General features: G+C 42.4%; 1 protein-coding gene across 2 annotated transcripts in view; it reads left to right on the forward strand.

Annotated features, from left to right (window-relative positions):
* Positions 1-12730, forward strand: part of macrod2 (mono-ADP ribosylhydrolase 2) — a 454175-nt gene that overhangs the window by 132676 nt on the left and 308769 nt on the right. For both annotated transcript variants that reach the window (XM_037782351.1, XM_037782352.1), the window contains exon 4: positions 5592-5621. In XM_037782351.1, the coding sequence (XP_037638279.1) occupies positions 5592-5621 (30 nt within the window). The remainder of the gene's footprint in view (positions 1-5591; positions 5622-12730) is intronic.

Consider the following 12730-nt stretch of genomic DNA (forward strand, 5'->3'; position numbering starts at 1 on the left):
CGATTGAGATGGAGATGTGGTCTGTTCTGTCCTTGAAGGAAAGATTGACGAATTGATTGATGAAATTCTCAAGGGGGCACACACACTGGTGGACCCAAAGTCCAAAACCCATTAAACATGTATTCAAAGAGACAACTCCACATGTACGCTCTCAGCCACTGTAGAAGAAACAGATAATGGTCTTCTGATAATACTAATTGTTGGCTCTCCCGCTGCTTCCCTAAAGGCAGAAATGTGTTGATCCACCACAAGATAGCCAGACTGAGCTCAGGGCAGGCACAAACAGCAAGGAGAGCTAGTTTATAATTAATACACACTCTATAAAATATGCATTATGGGGTGGATGTGGCCAAATATGGATTTCTGTTTTGATTTTCACTCAGGATAATTGAAGCACTTCTCAGGCAAGTCATACTGAATAAGGCACAAGCTCACAGCCTTTGCTGCCAAGAGTGAGTGCTGCTCTAGGTTAGCTCTTCCACCAGCTGCTTCTTATTTGTCTCATGCTTGAAGACGGATTGTCAAAGCAAGTCCCCATCCACTTTGGGATTTTAATGTCTCCCTTGATACGTATCGCTGTGGGCTGAGCTCACCGACTCTGTAGGTTACAGATATTTTGTGTGCATAAGCAGCACAGTGTGCTTTAAGATAAACTGCCAAAACACATTTCATGACACTCTGATCGTTAAAGGGAGAGGATGCAGGGAGAGGGGGAAATGAAAAGGCATAAAGCAGCGTTTTTACCCCTCCCTTCTAACGTATTTATCAAACCCACCGCAGAGATGAGATGGCTGTCGAAGCGCTCTTCATCTCCCAGTGGGCTATTGCCGTGATCACACCAAGTCACATGTGGTTAGAAAGCATCTAACATCTCAACCCCCAGACAACCCCCGTTCACTACTACCACTACCCCACCACACACACACACACACACACACACAAGAGTTGTGTCAGACTGATTAGCAACCACATCTCCAATCTCTGATTAGGTGTGGAGTAAATGAAGCGCCCCCCTCAGGTATGCATTTCCATAATGTCAGGTAATTAAACCCCAGTGTTTTAATAGCTCAGGAATAGGAAGACTCCCCAGGAGACTAGACAATGATGATAGACTTTGCCGAAAACTAGCATACCATTAGCTTGCCTTTAAAGGAACAGTGTGTCACATTTTGGGGGCTCTATTAGCAGAAATGGAATACAATATTCATAACTATGTTTTCATTAGTGTATAATCCCCTGAAACTAAGAATCGTTGTGTTTTTTCGTTAGCTTAGAATGAGTCCTTCATATCTACACAGGGAGCAGGTCCTCTTCATGGAGTCCGCCGTGTCGCTCCGCCATGTTTCTACAGTAGCCCAGGACGGACATACCAAACACTGGCTCTAGAGAGAGCCTTTCGTGTTTCTACCTTACCTGAAGGCCACCGTAGTTCTCCGACACGCTTGTGAAACTGGTAAAGTAAGCCAAAGAGTAAAAAAACGTGATATCGCCAGCCGCCGTCTGACTTCCGTCGCTCCCAAAGTAGTGTTATTATGGTAAAGATGGCCTCTGAGCGAAGCACAGACATAACCATGGTTTTGCACTCAGCAGGTCACATTACTGCAATCTTGGAAAGAGAGGAGTGAGCGAAGGGGTACTCAGTTGGTTGCAATCTGCAACCACACCACTAGATGCCACCAAATCCTACACGCTATCCCTTTAACTGGCACTGAAACTATTCATTTCATTGTACGGATAATAGATAAACAACAACAAGCTTGCAAAATTTACATCAAAAAAAGTTACATATACCATATACTGCAAGTTTCTAAGCATCTACCGTAAAATCAAAGGTATCACTGCACTGGTAATAAAGCCTTTCCTTTTTTTTTTTTTGTCCATGCTTTTGAAATATGAACAGGAAATGTTGTGTTCTGGAAATGCACGTTTGAGTTGTGTGCTTGCTGTTGGTAGCTGATAGATTCCAGAGCTAAACAAAAGGCCGGCAGAGCACAAGCGTCTTTCTCATCACAGAAAAACCTGGAGAGGTGCTATTGTAAACATGACAGTGGATTGTCAGTACATCCCTGTTTGAGTTGCTGTTTCTTGTGTGTGTGTGTGTGTGTGTGTGTGTGTGTGTGTGTGTGTGTGTGTGTGTGTGTGTGTGTGTGTGTGTGTGTGTGTGTGTGTGTGTGTGTGTGTGTGTGTGTGTGTATGTTATGCTCATACTGTATGCACACACACACACACACACACACACACACACACATAACAAAAGCCCTTTGATGAAACAAATTCTGCAGTGGGAGAGCTTTCTTTGTCCATGTGCCCACTCATATGTGTGGTGCTCAAATGAGAACAATGCAAAGCCATAATGGTGCCACAGAAAGGTGTGGAAACTGAGTGAACTCCAGAAGTCCCCTCCGCACACGTAATCAGGCAAAACAATAATAGCCACAGGACTGTGCTGCTGTCATTGGAGAGCTCTCCTTTATACCACTTGTTCATTATCTGTTGCTTGTGCGCCAAAACGTTCTCGAGAAATAATAAGCTTTTAATGGGGTAGTGTTCACTGCTAATGATAGCCAACCAATGCTGTAGCAGGAACTGAAGATCATTAAAGGCATGTTGCAGTGTATGATTCTCCCAGTGCCCGCTGGATGAACTACACTTCAAACACACCGGCTACCTACTTTCAGTAACACCCAAATTAACAGATGTACTTTAAATCCCCTCTAATCTTTCTCCTCTCATGTGCAACGGATGGTTCTAACTGACAGATTCATTTTTAATGATACAGTCTCCACTTAGATGGCTGACGTTACCTTCTCTTGAACCAGTAAACTACGGTTAATGTTGGAGATTCACATGGACAACACGGGGCTAAGTAATGCCATGAGTTTCTTAAAGCTGACAACAGAATAACAGTGAGCGAGTCTTTATGGTTTCCATAACGAAACAGCCAGACCCCACAAAGCCATGGTGAAATCTGGATTTTCATTATGTTTTTGGGTTGTCCGACCGTCCGTCCGGCCGGCCGTCCAGACGTCCGTCCAACCGTATGTCTGTCTGTACATCCGTCCATTCTTGTGAACGCGATATCTCAGGAACTTCTGGAGGGAATTTCCTCAAATTTGGCACAAGGTTCACTTGGACTAAAGCAGTGGTCTCAAACTCAATTTACCTGGGGGCCGCTGGAGGCAGAGTCTGGGTGAGGCTGGGCCGCATCAGGTATTCCACAAAAAAACTTTGTTAAAAAAAAAACAATCTTCTCAAACGTCATTATTAACAGTTCTTTAACTTGAATGGGTTCTTCTGAACATGAACGGTTCTTCTGAACATGAACTGTCCTGAACATGAGTGGAACATTGAAGAACATGAACGGTTCTTCTGAACATGGCCTCTATTGCGTCTCCCACTTTTCCTGAAATTGTCTGTGCTCGTCACCAACCTTTCTCTTCACTGCAGGCTTTGAAAAAGACATGATTGGGGCTGTGTGACAAGATATATATTCATTCCACTTGGTGTCACTCTGCAATAAAGTTGTGCCTGCTGTGTTTGTGTTGCTCTGCAATTACACCACCAAACCGCTAGTTGGCGGCGGCGTCTCTATGAGTTTCCTTCTTCTTCTTGTACTACAAACAGAAACTGAGCGGAGTTGGAGCTAATAACTGTTGAACCACAGAACTTTTACTGACATTACTGCAACGCCGAAAAGAGAACATATATCTGAGTGGATTTGTGTGAACAAACATTGAAAAGATGGAGGCAGAGAGAAGTAGAACTTTCTGTGGTTGTCCGGGGTCCTGGCCGCTCAGCATCGCTGAGCGACTGGACCAATCACAGCTGTTGCGGTCTGCGTCGCCGCGACGTGTAGTTACATTTCTGGAGAGGTGCACGTCAGGCTATGGCGTCGATTCAACGCAGAAGTATAAATCAAGCTTTAATCAAGCTTTTGCGATGTTACACGGGCGCCGCCATAGTTGTTGTGAAATGTTTCTCTGCTTACATCAAGCCCGGCCGATTGCCCGTCCCCGGGAGCCATATACCCCGCTGTGATTGGTAGGTTCGTTCAGCTCGGGCTCGCGCAACAAAGGGACCTTCCACGGCAAACTGCCATTTACATAAAACTCGCGGGCCGAGGGCGCCTGGTTAGCTCAGTTGGTAGAGCGGGCGCCCATGTAACAAGACTTGGTCCTGACCGCGGCGGCCCGGGTTCGAATCCGGCCTGTGGCCCTTTCCGCATCCACTCTCTCTCTCCCCCCTTTCCAAGACTCTATCCACTGTGCTGTCAATAAAAATGAAAAAATGCCCCCCAAAAAAAAAACTTTATAAAAAAAAAATTTGCGGGCCGCACTAACATTAAACTTTCATATCAAGGTGGGGGGAATAAAATATCGTCTTGCGGGCCGCAATTGGCCCGCGGGCCGCGAGTTTGAGACCCCTGGACTAAAGGATGAAACTGATTAGATTTTGGTGGTCAAAGGTCAAGGTCACTGTAACCGTACGTCAGTACCATTCTTGTGAAAGCGCTATCTCAGGAACGCCTTGAGCAAATTCCTTCAAATTTGGCAAAACGTCCACTTGGACTCAAAGATGAACGGATTCAATTTTAGTGGCTAAAGGTCAAGATCACTGTAACCTCACGCCCATCCCATTCTTGTGATATCCCAGGAACGCCTAGAGTGAATTTCTTCATATATGGCACAAACGTCTACTTGGACTCAAGGATGAACTGATTAGATTTTGGTGTTCAAAGGTCAAGGTGATCTCACAAAACACGTTTTTGGCCACTACTCAAGAATTCTTTTGCTAGTTATGACAATCTCAAACAGATGTCTAATAGGTTTAAATGATGAAGTGATGATATTTTGGACAGACATGGATATAAACTGCAACTTTACTAGTTGTCGGAGGCATACGACCGCGAGGCGGTAATTCTAATTCTGTTGTACAGCAGTAGATACAACCGTCACAAACTTCAGACCACCGTTAATAGCTTTTAATGAACCACATTGTTTTATTGAGCATAACCTCTGTTGTGTTGCCAAGGAAGAAATCTGCCAAGGAGTGTATATTGAAATTAGCTGTCGACTGAATCACACGTTTGTTGCCAAATTTAGCGTTCAAAGAAAAAACTCTGCCACACACAATGATCACTTCTGTCTATTGGAGACGTGATAAACAAACTGTTGGATGACGTTCTCGTTGCTTGTTTGGATGACTGTGGTGTCATCTTGTATTGCCAGGTACAGCTATTCAAATGTGTGATTACAGGTTTAACTGAGAAAATGTGTAACATGATCATTCAAGCCAATTTCAGGCTCTTCTTGGCACTTGAGCTTGTCTTTTGAAGGCTGTGAAAATATACTGAATGTTTTCATGAATCATTCTGTTCTGTTCTCGATCTCAGTGAAATGTGTCAGTAGTAGCTCTGTTCATTAGATATAAATGACACATTTGGTAATTATATAAGCGTTTCAGGTCAAATAGGTGTATTTCTGAAAAATCACACTTGTGCAGTTAAAGAATCAGAATATTGCTGACTGTATATAATGATCTATATTTGCTTACTCTTTGAAGTTTACTGACTCGTTTTTCTCTCTTTTCAGCAAACTCCAGTCTTCTGGGAGGAGGGGGAGGTGAGTGAACGCCTTTTTGTTTTTCTTTATATCATCTCATTGTTTGTTCCCATGGGATTAAAGCAATTCAAGTTGCGCTCATCAGTTCTCATATGGCGCGTCTATATTCTTCTGTTGGTCCACGGCAGACTTTAGTGTCCATTTCGCTCCAAGTGTCTGTGTTAAATGTGGTCGAATGTAAGGCCAAAACATTAGAGCGCAGTGCAGGGCAACCTTGCACTGTGCCACACTGTGAGACGGTCATTACTTTAGCGGCCTGCCGAAGAACATTATCATCAAAGCGACGGAGGAAATCTGAGGCAGCCGACCGTGGTGTGGGAATAATGGGTTGGGAACTCCAGTAGCATGCTACCGCCCAGTCCAACTGTTCTCCTTTTCTGTAATTTGACTTTTACAGTGACATGATTGAAATAATCATTCTTCACTACAGTAAGACGAGGTTGGGGTAAAATGTACCCAGTTAGATGTGGAATGTTAATTTTGAGTCCCTGGGGGATTATTTGATGATATGTTGGAATAGTGTGACAATGAAATAAGGTCAGTGCTTCCGCTCTGTCTGTTTATCCATCTGTGTTGGATGTCACTTTGAATGTGTCACCGTCTCCTGACAGGCTTCAGTGTCCAGGGTGATCCCAACCAGAACATTAGTACATTAATACATTTTATGTATCTATTGTAATAAGGCTGCAATTAACAATTATTTTCATTGTTGATCAATCTGTTGATTATTTCCTTGATTAATCGATTATTTGTTTGGTCTATAAAATGTCAGAAAATGGTGAAAAATGGCGATCAGTTTCCCAAAGCCCAAGATGACGTCCTCAAATGTCTTGTTTTGTCCACAACTCAACGACATTCAGTTCACTGTCATTAAGGAGTAAAGAAACCAGAAAATATTCACAGTTAAGAAGCTTGAATCAGAGAATTGTGACTTTTTTTTTTTCTTAAAAAATTACTCAAACCGATTAATCGAATATCCAAATAGTTGATGATTAATTTAATAATTAAAAACTAATCATAGAATCTTTGCAGTTTGCAATCTATTTAATTGAATCTATATATCTATAAAAAATGTTCTTATATAGTCAAGTCGAGTTTATTTGTATTGCACAATTTATGCACATCTGCAATTCAAAGTGCTTTACAGGTGAGCAGATAAGAAGAATAAAATAAAACAATAAAAAAAGATCATAGATGGAAAGTAGAGTGCATTCTATCAGTTAACAAAAAGCATCTGAGAACAGTAGGGTTTAAGTCTAGATTTAAAGGTAACCACGGTTGGTTCCAGCACTGAGCAGCATAGCAGCTAAAAGTTGCTTCACCATGTTTAGTTCTGACAGTGCCAACAGATTTCTCTCCGTTGATCTGAGAAGTCTAGCAGGTGTGTACTGCTGAAACATATCTGTGAGCTATTTTGGTCCTGCTCCATTTAGTGATTTATAAACAAACAGCAGTGCTTTAAAGTCAATTCTGTGACTGACCGGAAGCCAGTGTAGGGACTTAAGTATTACAGTAATGTGGTTGGTTCTTTTGGTTTTTGTAAAGCAGCTGCATTTTGTAGAAGCTGAAGCTGGTGTTTTTAGGAAGGTCAAGGAGAAGACCATTGCAGAAGTCAACCCTGCTGGAAATAAAAGCATGAATGAGTTTTTCTAAATCATGTTTTGACATAAGGTCTGGCTATGTTTTTCAGATGGTAACAAGCTGATTTAGTTATTGCTTTCACATGATTTTTAAAACTGAGATAGCAAAAATGCTAAGGTTTTTAAGTCCTTTTGTCTCAATATGAGTGCCAATCTTAAGTTTACCATCCATCTCATATATAGTGTGTGTTGTAGGTCTCTATAACAATTATTATTTTAGGAGTTCATCTTAAAGGTGCAATGTGTAAGCTCTGTAGAGTGACAGATTGCAACCTCTCCCCTGTGCTAAGCGTGTAGGAGAACTACGGTGGCTGACATGAAAACTCGAATGGCCCTCTGTAGAGCCAGTTGTTGTAAGAGTTGCGTAGGTCATTTGGAAAATAGCCGAGTCAGTGCGTAGAGTGTGTGTACGTGGGGAGTGAGTGGTGAAGCAAGAGAGAGAGAGCGGTGGAGAATGTGAGCTAGCGGAGCAGAAGACAGAGTTAGATTAGCTTTGAGAATATCAGTGAATGTACAGTGGAAGTTGCACTTTGTGCAGGAATAAATGCTGCGGCTCTTCAAGACCAAAAGAGGTTTCTCGTGTCTTGTTTCCCGGCGGCTGAGTGGCGTGACGACGGGGGTTAACTCCGGAGTGAGTAACGTTTTTGACTTCGACCCAAGCAGGAAAAGTTAACACAGTGGTTTGTCCGTTCTGGGCTACTGTAGAAACATGACGGCTGGCTTTGTGAAGAGAGGACCCCCTCTCTATTTAGATAAACGGCTCATTCTAAGGTAACAAAAACACAACAATTCTTATTTTCACGTGATTATACCCTAAAGAAAACATACTTATTAATATTATATTCCTTTTCTGCATATAGTTCCCCTTTGAAATGTTGCACACTGTTCCTTTAAGGGACATTTTTTTTGCATTCTTTAATGCAACTAATAAAAACTAATAATCAAGACTTTCACTGACATTTACATTGTGCAAGATATTCCCTGCTTATCTACAGTGCCTGTGAATACATCCTGTATTTTCAGTTTTTTGTAATCCCAGAACAAAAAAAAAAGATGATGATGTGGGTGACTTGTTCAAATGTTATAATATATATATAATCTTATCATAATCTGTCAAAATGTTCCTCGAGATTGCAAAGTCTACAGAGTAGCTTTAGAAATTGGTTTAATAAAAAACAGCAAAGACAGAATTATGCACTTCTTCTGCAGGATGGCACTTCTTTCTGTCTTTATTTATTAGTATTTGAACACCTGGCATGAAATATGAGTCATCAGAGGCAAGGGATGTGTATAAAGCAACACCAAAGCTACATCATATACTGCTCAGTGCTCATGGCGTCCATTAGAGTGTACACAGAGCCTGTTGAAGTCTTATTCACATCTAATCATGCTGCCTGGAGTGGCCCTCATCTTGTCTCATACACGGTTAAGCCGGCAAACTTTCCAGCCGTCTATGCATAGCAGTGCGGCATCCCAATCTGTGTCGCTGACATGGAGAGGCTCTCAGCGCGCAACCATCGAAAAAAACACGTCTGTGATTGAGATCAGAGGTCACCAACACGCGTCTCCATAACAAAGCCGAGCCCTGTAACGTAGGTATGCTGTCGTTTTGATTGGTGTCTGTCTCCACCGCGGTCGACTCTCACTGTTCATTCGCCACGTACACAGAAAAACTCAAGAAGCAATTTTCTTTGCTATTATGTTTTCATTATTGTTAGTTTGTGGCAAATCACCTTTTTACAGTTCGGCGAATCTCCGAACACGCAGCCTTGTGAAGTCGAATTTGGGGCTGTCGACACTGGAACGTGAGATCTTACGTGTCAATTAATGTCATACTCTGCAAGAAAACATTTCAGTTGATTGTGACCTGCAGCTGTGCTTATTAACTCCAGAGGAATTCTAATTGTGGCTGGTGCCATTTATTGAGAGCAAAGCCTCCTTTCATTCTTAATTGACTTCCAGTGATGCTGCCAAGTTACTGGCACAAGATACAAGGTCAGTTAACTGTAAAATGTTCACATTTTCTCTCGTGCTAATAATGACCACAGCAGGTCACTTCATTATTTCTTAGCATTCTTGTGAAGCTTGCTTTTGTTATTTTGGCCACACAAAAAAAGAAATGAGGAGGATTATAACCAGGGAGAGATTACCATTATCTACCTATCTAGCTGAAAATGTTACTTTTCCCCCAAAACAAAGCTCTACACCGTTTGTCTTTTATCTGCACGAGGCCAAGAGGGGTTTTATCTTCCAGTGTCTTTATCACTAGAAGGTGGCTGCTAAACCTGCAAAACTGTTCTCTCTGTTCTCACCCTCTACCCCTATCTGTGGTTTGGCATGTGAAGACCTCCTGCCTTGGTGGCGGCGAGGATCGATGTGAAGAGGAGATGTGCTCTCATACAGGGCCTGCCTTATCTCCCAGGCTGTCTTCTCGGGGCGCTGCAGAGGGGCAGCTTCACAACAGGATGATCCATCATGTTGGCCTCACGCACCTGAGCCATGTTTAGTTCTCACACTTCTGGAGGTGGGCCTCCCGCCAGTATGTGAAAACTGGACAAAGTCTTTACTTTATGTAAGAAAAGTTAGTTTACCACCTACACACTTTTTTTTTAGAAGTTCTCCTGGCTTTACACATTTTGAGGATTTTTTGTTGTTCCCCCTATATGTGTGTAGGTATCTTTTGGGAGAAAAGTTTCACCTCTCTGTATATCTTATCATTAATTCAAGTGTGATGTGTGGTCACAGCAAAACAGACAATATAGTTGTTTTTTTAGGGGGTTGTTGGCTGGCAGCCAGAGCAGTGTGAATAGGGTGGAAAGAAGTGTAAATAAAGCCATGGGTGAGATTTGTCCGGTGCCCAAAAAGCAGATTATTAAATTCCCAGCTTTAGTTACGGAGACAAAAAAAAGTCTAGAAAAGATTCTTCTGCCCCGATGCTCTATTAAATCCTTAGAAAATCACTGATGGGAATTCTCTCTGGGTTGTGTGTCTTCAGTATTATGTACACAATGGGGTTAACCAAAATAGCACTGTTATCTACGTTAGACATGCTGGTCTCACTGGGATTCCATACATACATGGAGGGAAATAACAATGATCTCTGATAATAGCACGCTAAATGAGGCCTCTGTGAATAGAGGGTAATTATGAATGGTACCAGGTTGCTCGTGTGATGTGTGTCACAGCATGGCTGAATGCTGGCACAGTCCCAAAAGAATAGACCATAATGTAAACATCATGTTGTCTATCCCCCCCCCCCCACACTCCCACCCCATGTGTTGCTTGCTCACACTCACACCAACACAAGGATGCAAGTGCACACTGAGCCATGTAATGATACCGTGAAGCCCCGTGTAGCCGAAGAGAGGGAGCTCCTCTTGCCTCTTTGATGTCTCCATCCAGCAGGGGAATGGGCTCATTAGCATTCCAACCAGAACCGTTGCCCATTTAGCGCCAGGCTTCAACTAGACCACCCAAAACAAATCGTTCTTCTCAGGTTGGGCCTTCTTTCTCCGCTCCAGTCGAGCAGCGGGACGCATGCACGCTCGTTTTGTACGTCCTGACTCGGGCTAATTTGGCCACGGGGCTGCTAACGCTCACTGAACTCACCCAAGCTTTGTCATTGCTTGCATAACATAGTGCCGTAGTGCTGCGTGCCCCCAGCTCTCCTCCCTCACAAGTTTCCTAAACAGTGGTGTGAGTCATAGCGAGTACCAACACATTCTAATGTATGAGATTAATTACGCTTGCTGTGATTATGCCTGGCTGCGGTGGTTGACCTCCTCTGCAACTAAAGATGGCTTTGGACTCGCAATGACATGATGAGGCTGTGCTTAGTGGCTCTGCTGAGAAAATGATGTGTATACAAAAGCATAAATGGAATTAACAGTGGGAGTATAATGTTCTTGCTCTGGCTTTTGGGTTATGTATACATGTACATACTGTACATAATCATCCAGTCCATGTATCCATTCAGTATTTATTTCTTTGCACTATAATATTGTTTGCACTTAATGAACACTTGACATTCTTATTTTATTTTATTGGTCATTGGTGCTTTATTTGTATATGTTTATAAAATATTTATGTATACTCCTGTTTTTTTCCACTACTTGTGTACATAACAGTCCTGCCTATTCCATACATTTATTTGCCCAGCTTCAGTTGTCCTTGACCCTATGTGTTATTTCTTTTCCTGTGTAATTACGCTTGGAGCGATGCATAAAACTGGAGTCAAATTCCTGTTATGTATGTACTTTGGCGAATAAAAACTCATTCTGAAGTGTAAGAACTTCTGCTTTTAGTAAACATATCTGACCGCAGAAGTACGACATCAGCATTGCAATTTCAGCAGGACAATAACTGCAGTACTGGCTCTTCCAAAAGAGTGCTCCAGCATGCTTAAAAAAGAAAATGTAACCAGTTGCGGAAATGTTTTGATAATCCTTTATCAAGATTCCTAAGTGCTTCGCTGTGCTTATCTCTATCTGCATTCGTTATGCAAAGAGCTCTGTTTTCTTTTCCTGTCACCTCCAGGTGAACCATTATCCTCTGTCTGGGTCTTGCCCCAGGCTTGTTTATTGAGTAGATTGGAGGGGAGCGGGGGCATGGTGCTCTGTGCGGGGGGAGGGGTAGCCCATAGGATGGTGTTGTGTGACGGCTCGGGTTAGATGGCCTTATGTCCCCGTCGCAACCGTATCAGCTCACTGGAAGCCCCAGAACTCCCCTATATGATTAATCACTCAAAGATGACGTATTATTCTCATAGCTCATAGATTGCACTCTATGCTTGACTGATGGTCCCCAGTTCACAGATGGTAGTACCAGCCATTAGCATAACTTATGACAGAGATATGGTATTTCCCCGTGGAGTAGCCTAAATAATGTAAAATGATAAATTGGATGCAGAGATTCCTCAGCCAGCGCGGTACCCTTGGGATTTACTTATCTCCTCATATTTAGCGGGCAGTTAGTTACACTCTGATCTAGGTCCAACTTGTATTCGTGCTGTAATGTTCTATGTGCTTTTTAAAGTGTGTTAGAGATGCCACTGATAAAAATGTGTGCCTGTCCTCCTCTGCGGGATTGGCCCTGCTGTTAGGAGCTATTTACGAGCTAAACTCGCAGCATATAGACATTCTCATTCTTTGTCTTTGTGTAATTTAAGTATATTTACCTCTGAATTCAATAGGTTTTGTTCAGGTTGCTTTGCATTCCTACTCTTCATGCTTTGTTTTTATAGTGCCATCCAAAGTGTCAACGTCTTGCATTGACTTGAGCCAGTGACATTTAAATAATTAAAGTAAAACAAAAACCTTATTTGAATTGGCCTTGTTCTTGCATGAGCAGAGAAGTCATTTTGTAAATTGCACTTACTTAATAAAATTACAGAACAACTTTACGCTACACATCCCAAGTGTAATGCACTTCTAAGTTATGCATTAACACTGTACTGTATGCTACCACTCA

Source organism: Sebastes umbrosus, chromosome 10 (assembly GCF_015220745.1).
Source record: "Sebastes umbrosus isolate fSebUmb1 chromosome 10, fSebUmb1.pri, whole genome shotgun sequence".
In the NCBI taxonomy this organism is placed as follows: domain Eukaryota; kingdom Metazoa; phylum Chordata; class Actinopteri; order Perciformes; family Sebastidae; genus Sebastes; species Sebastes umbrosus.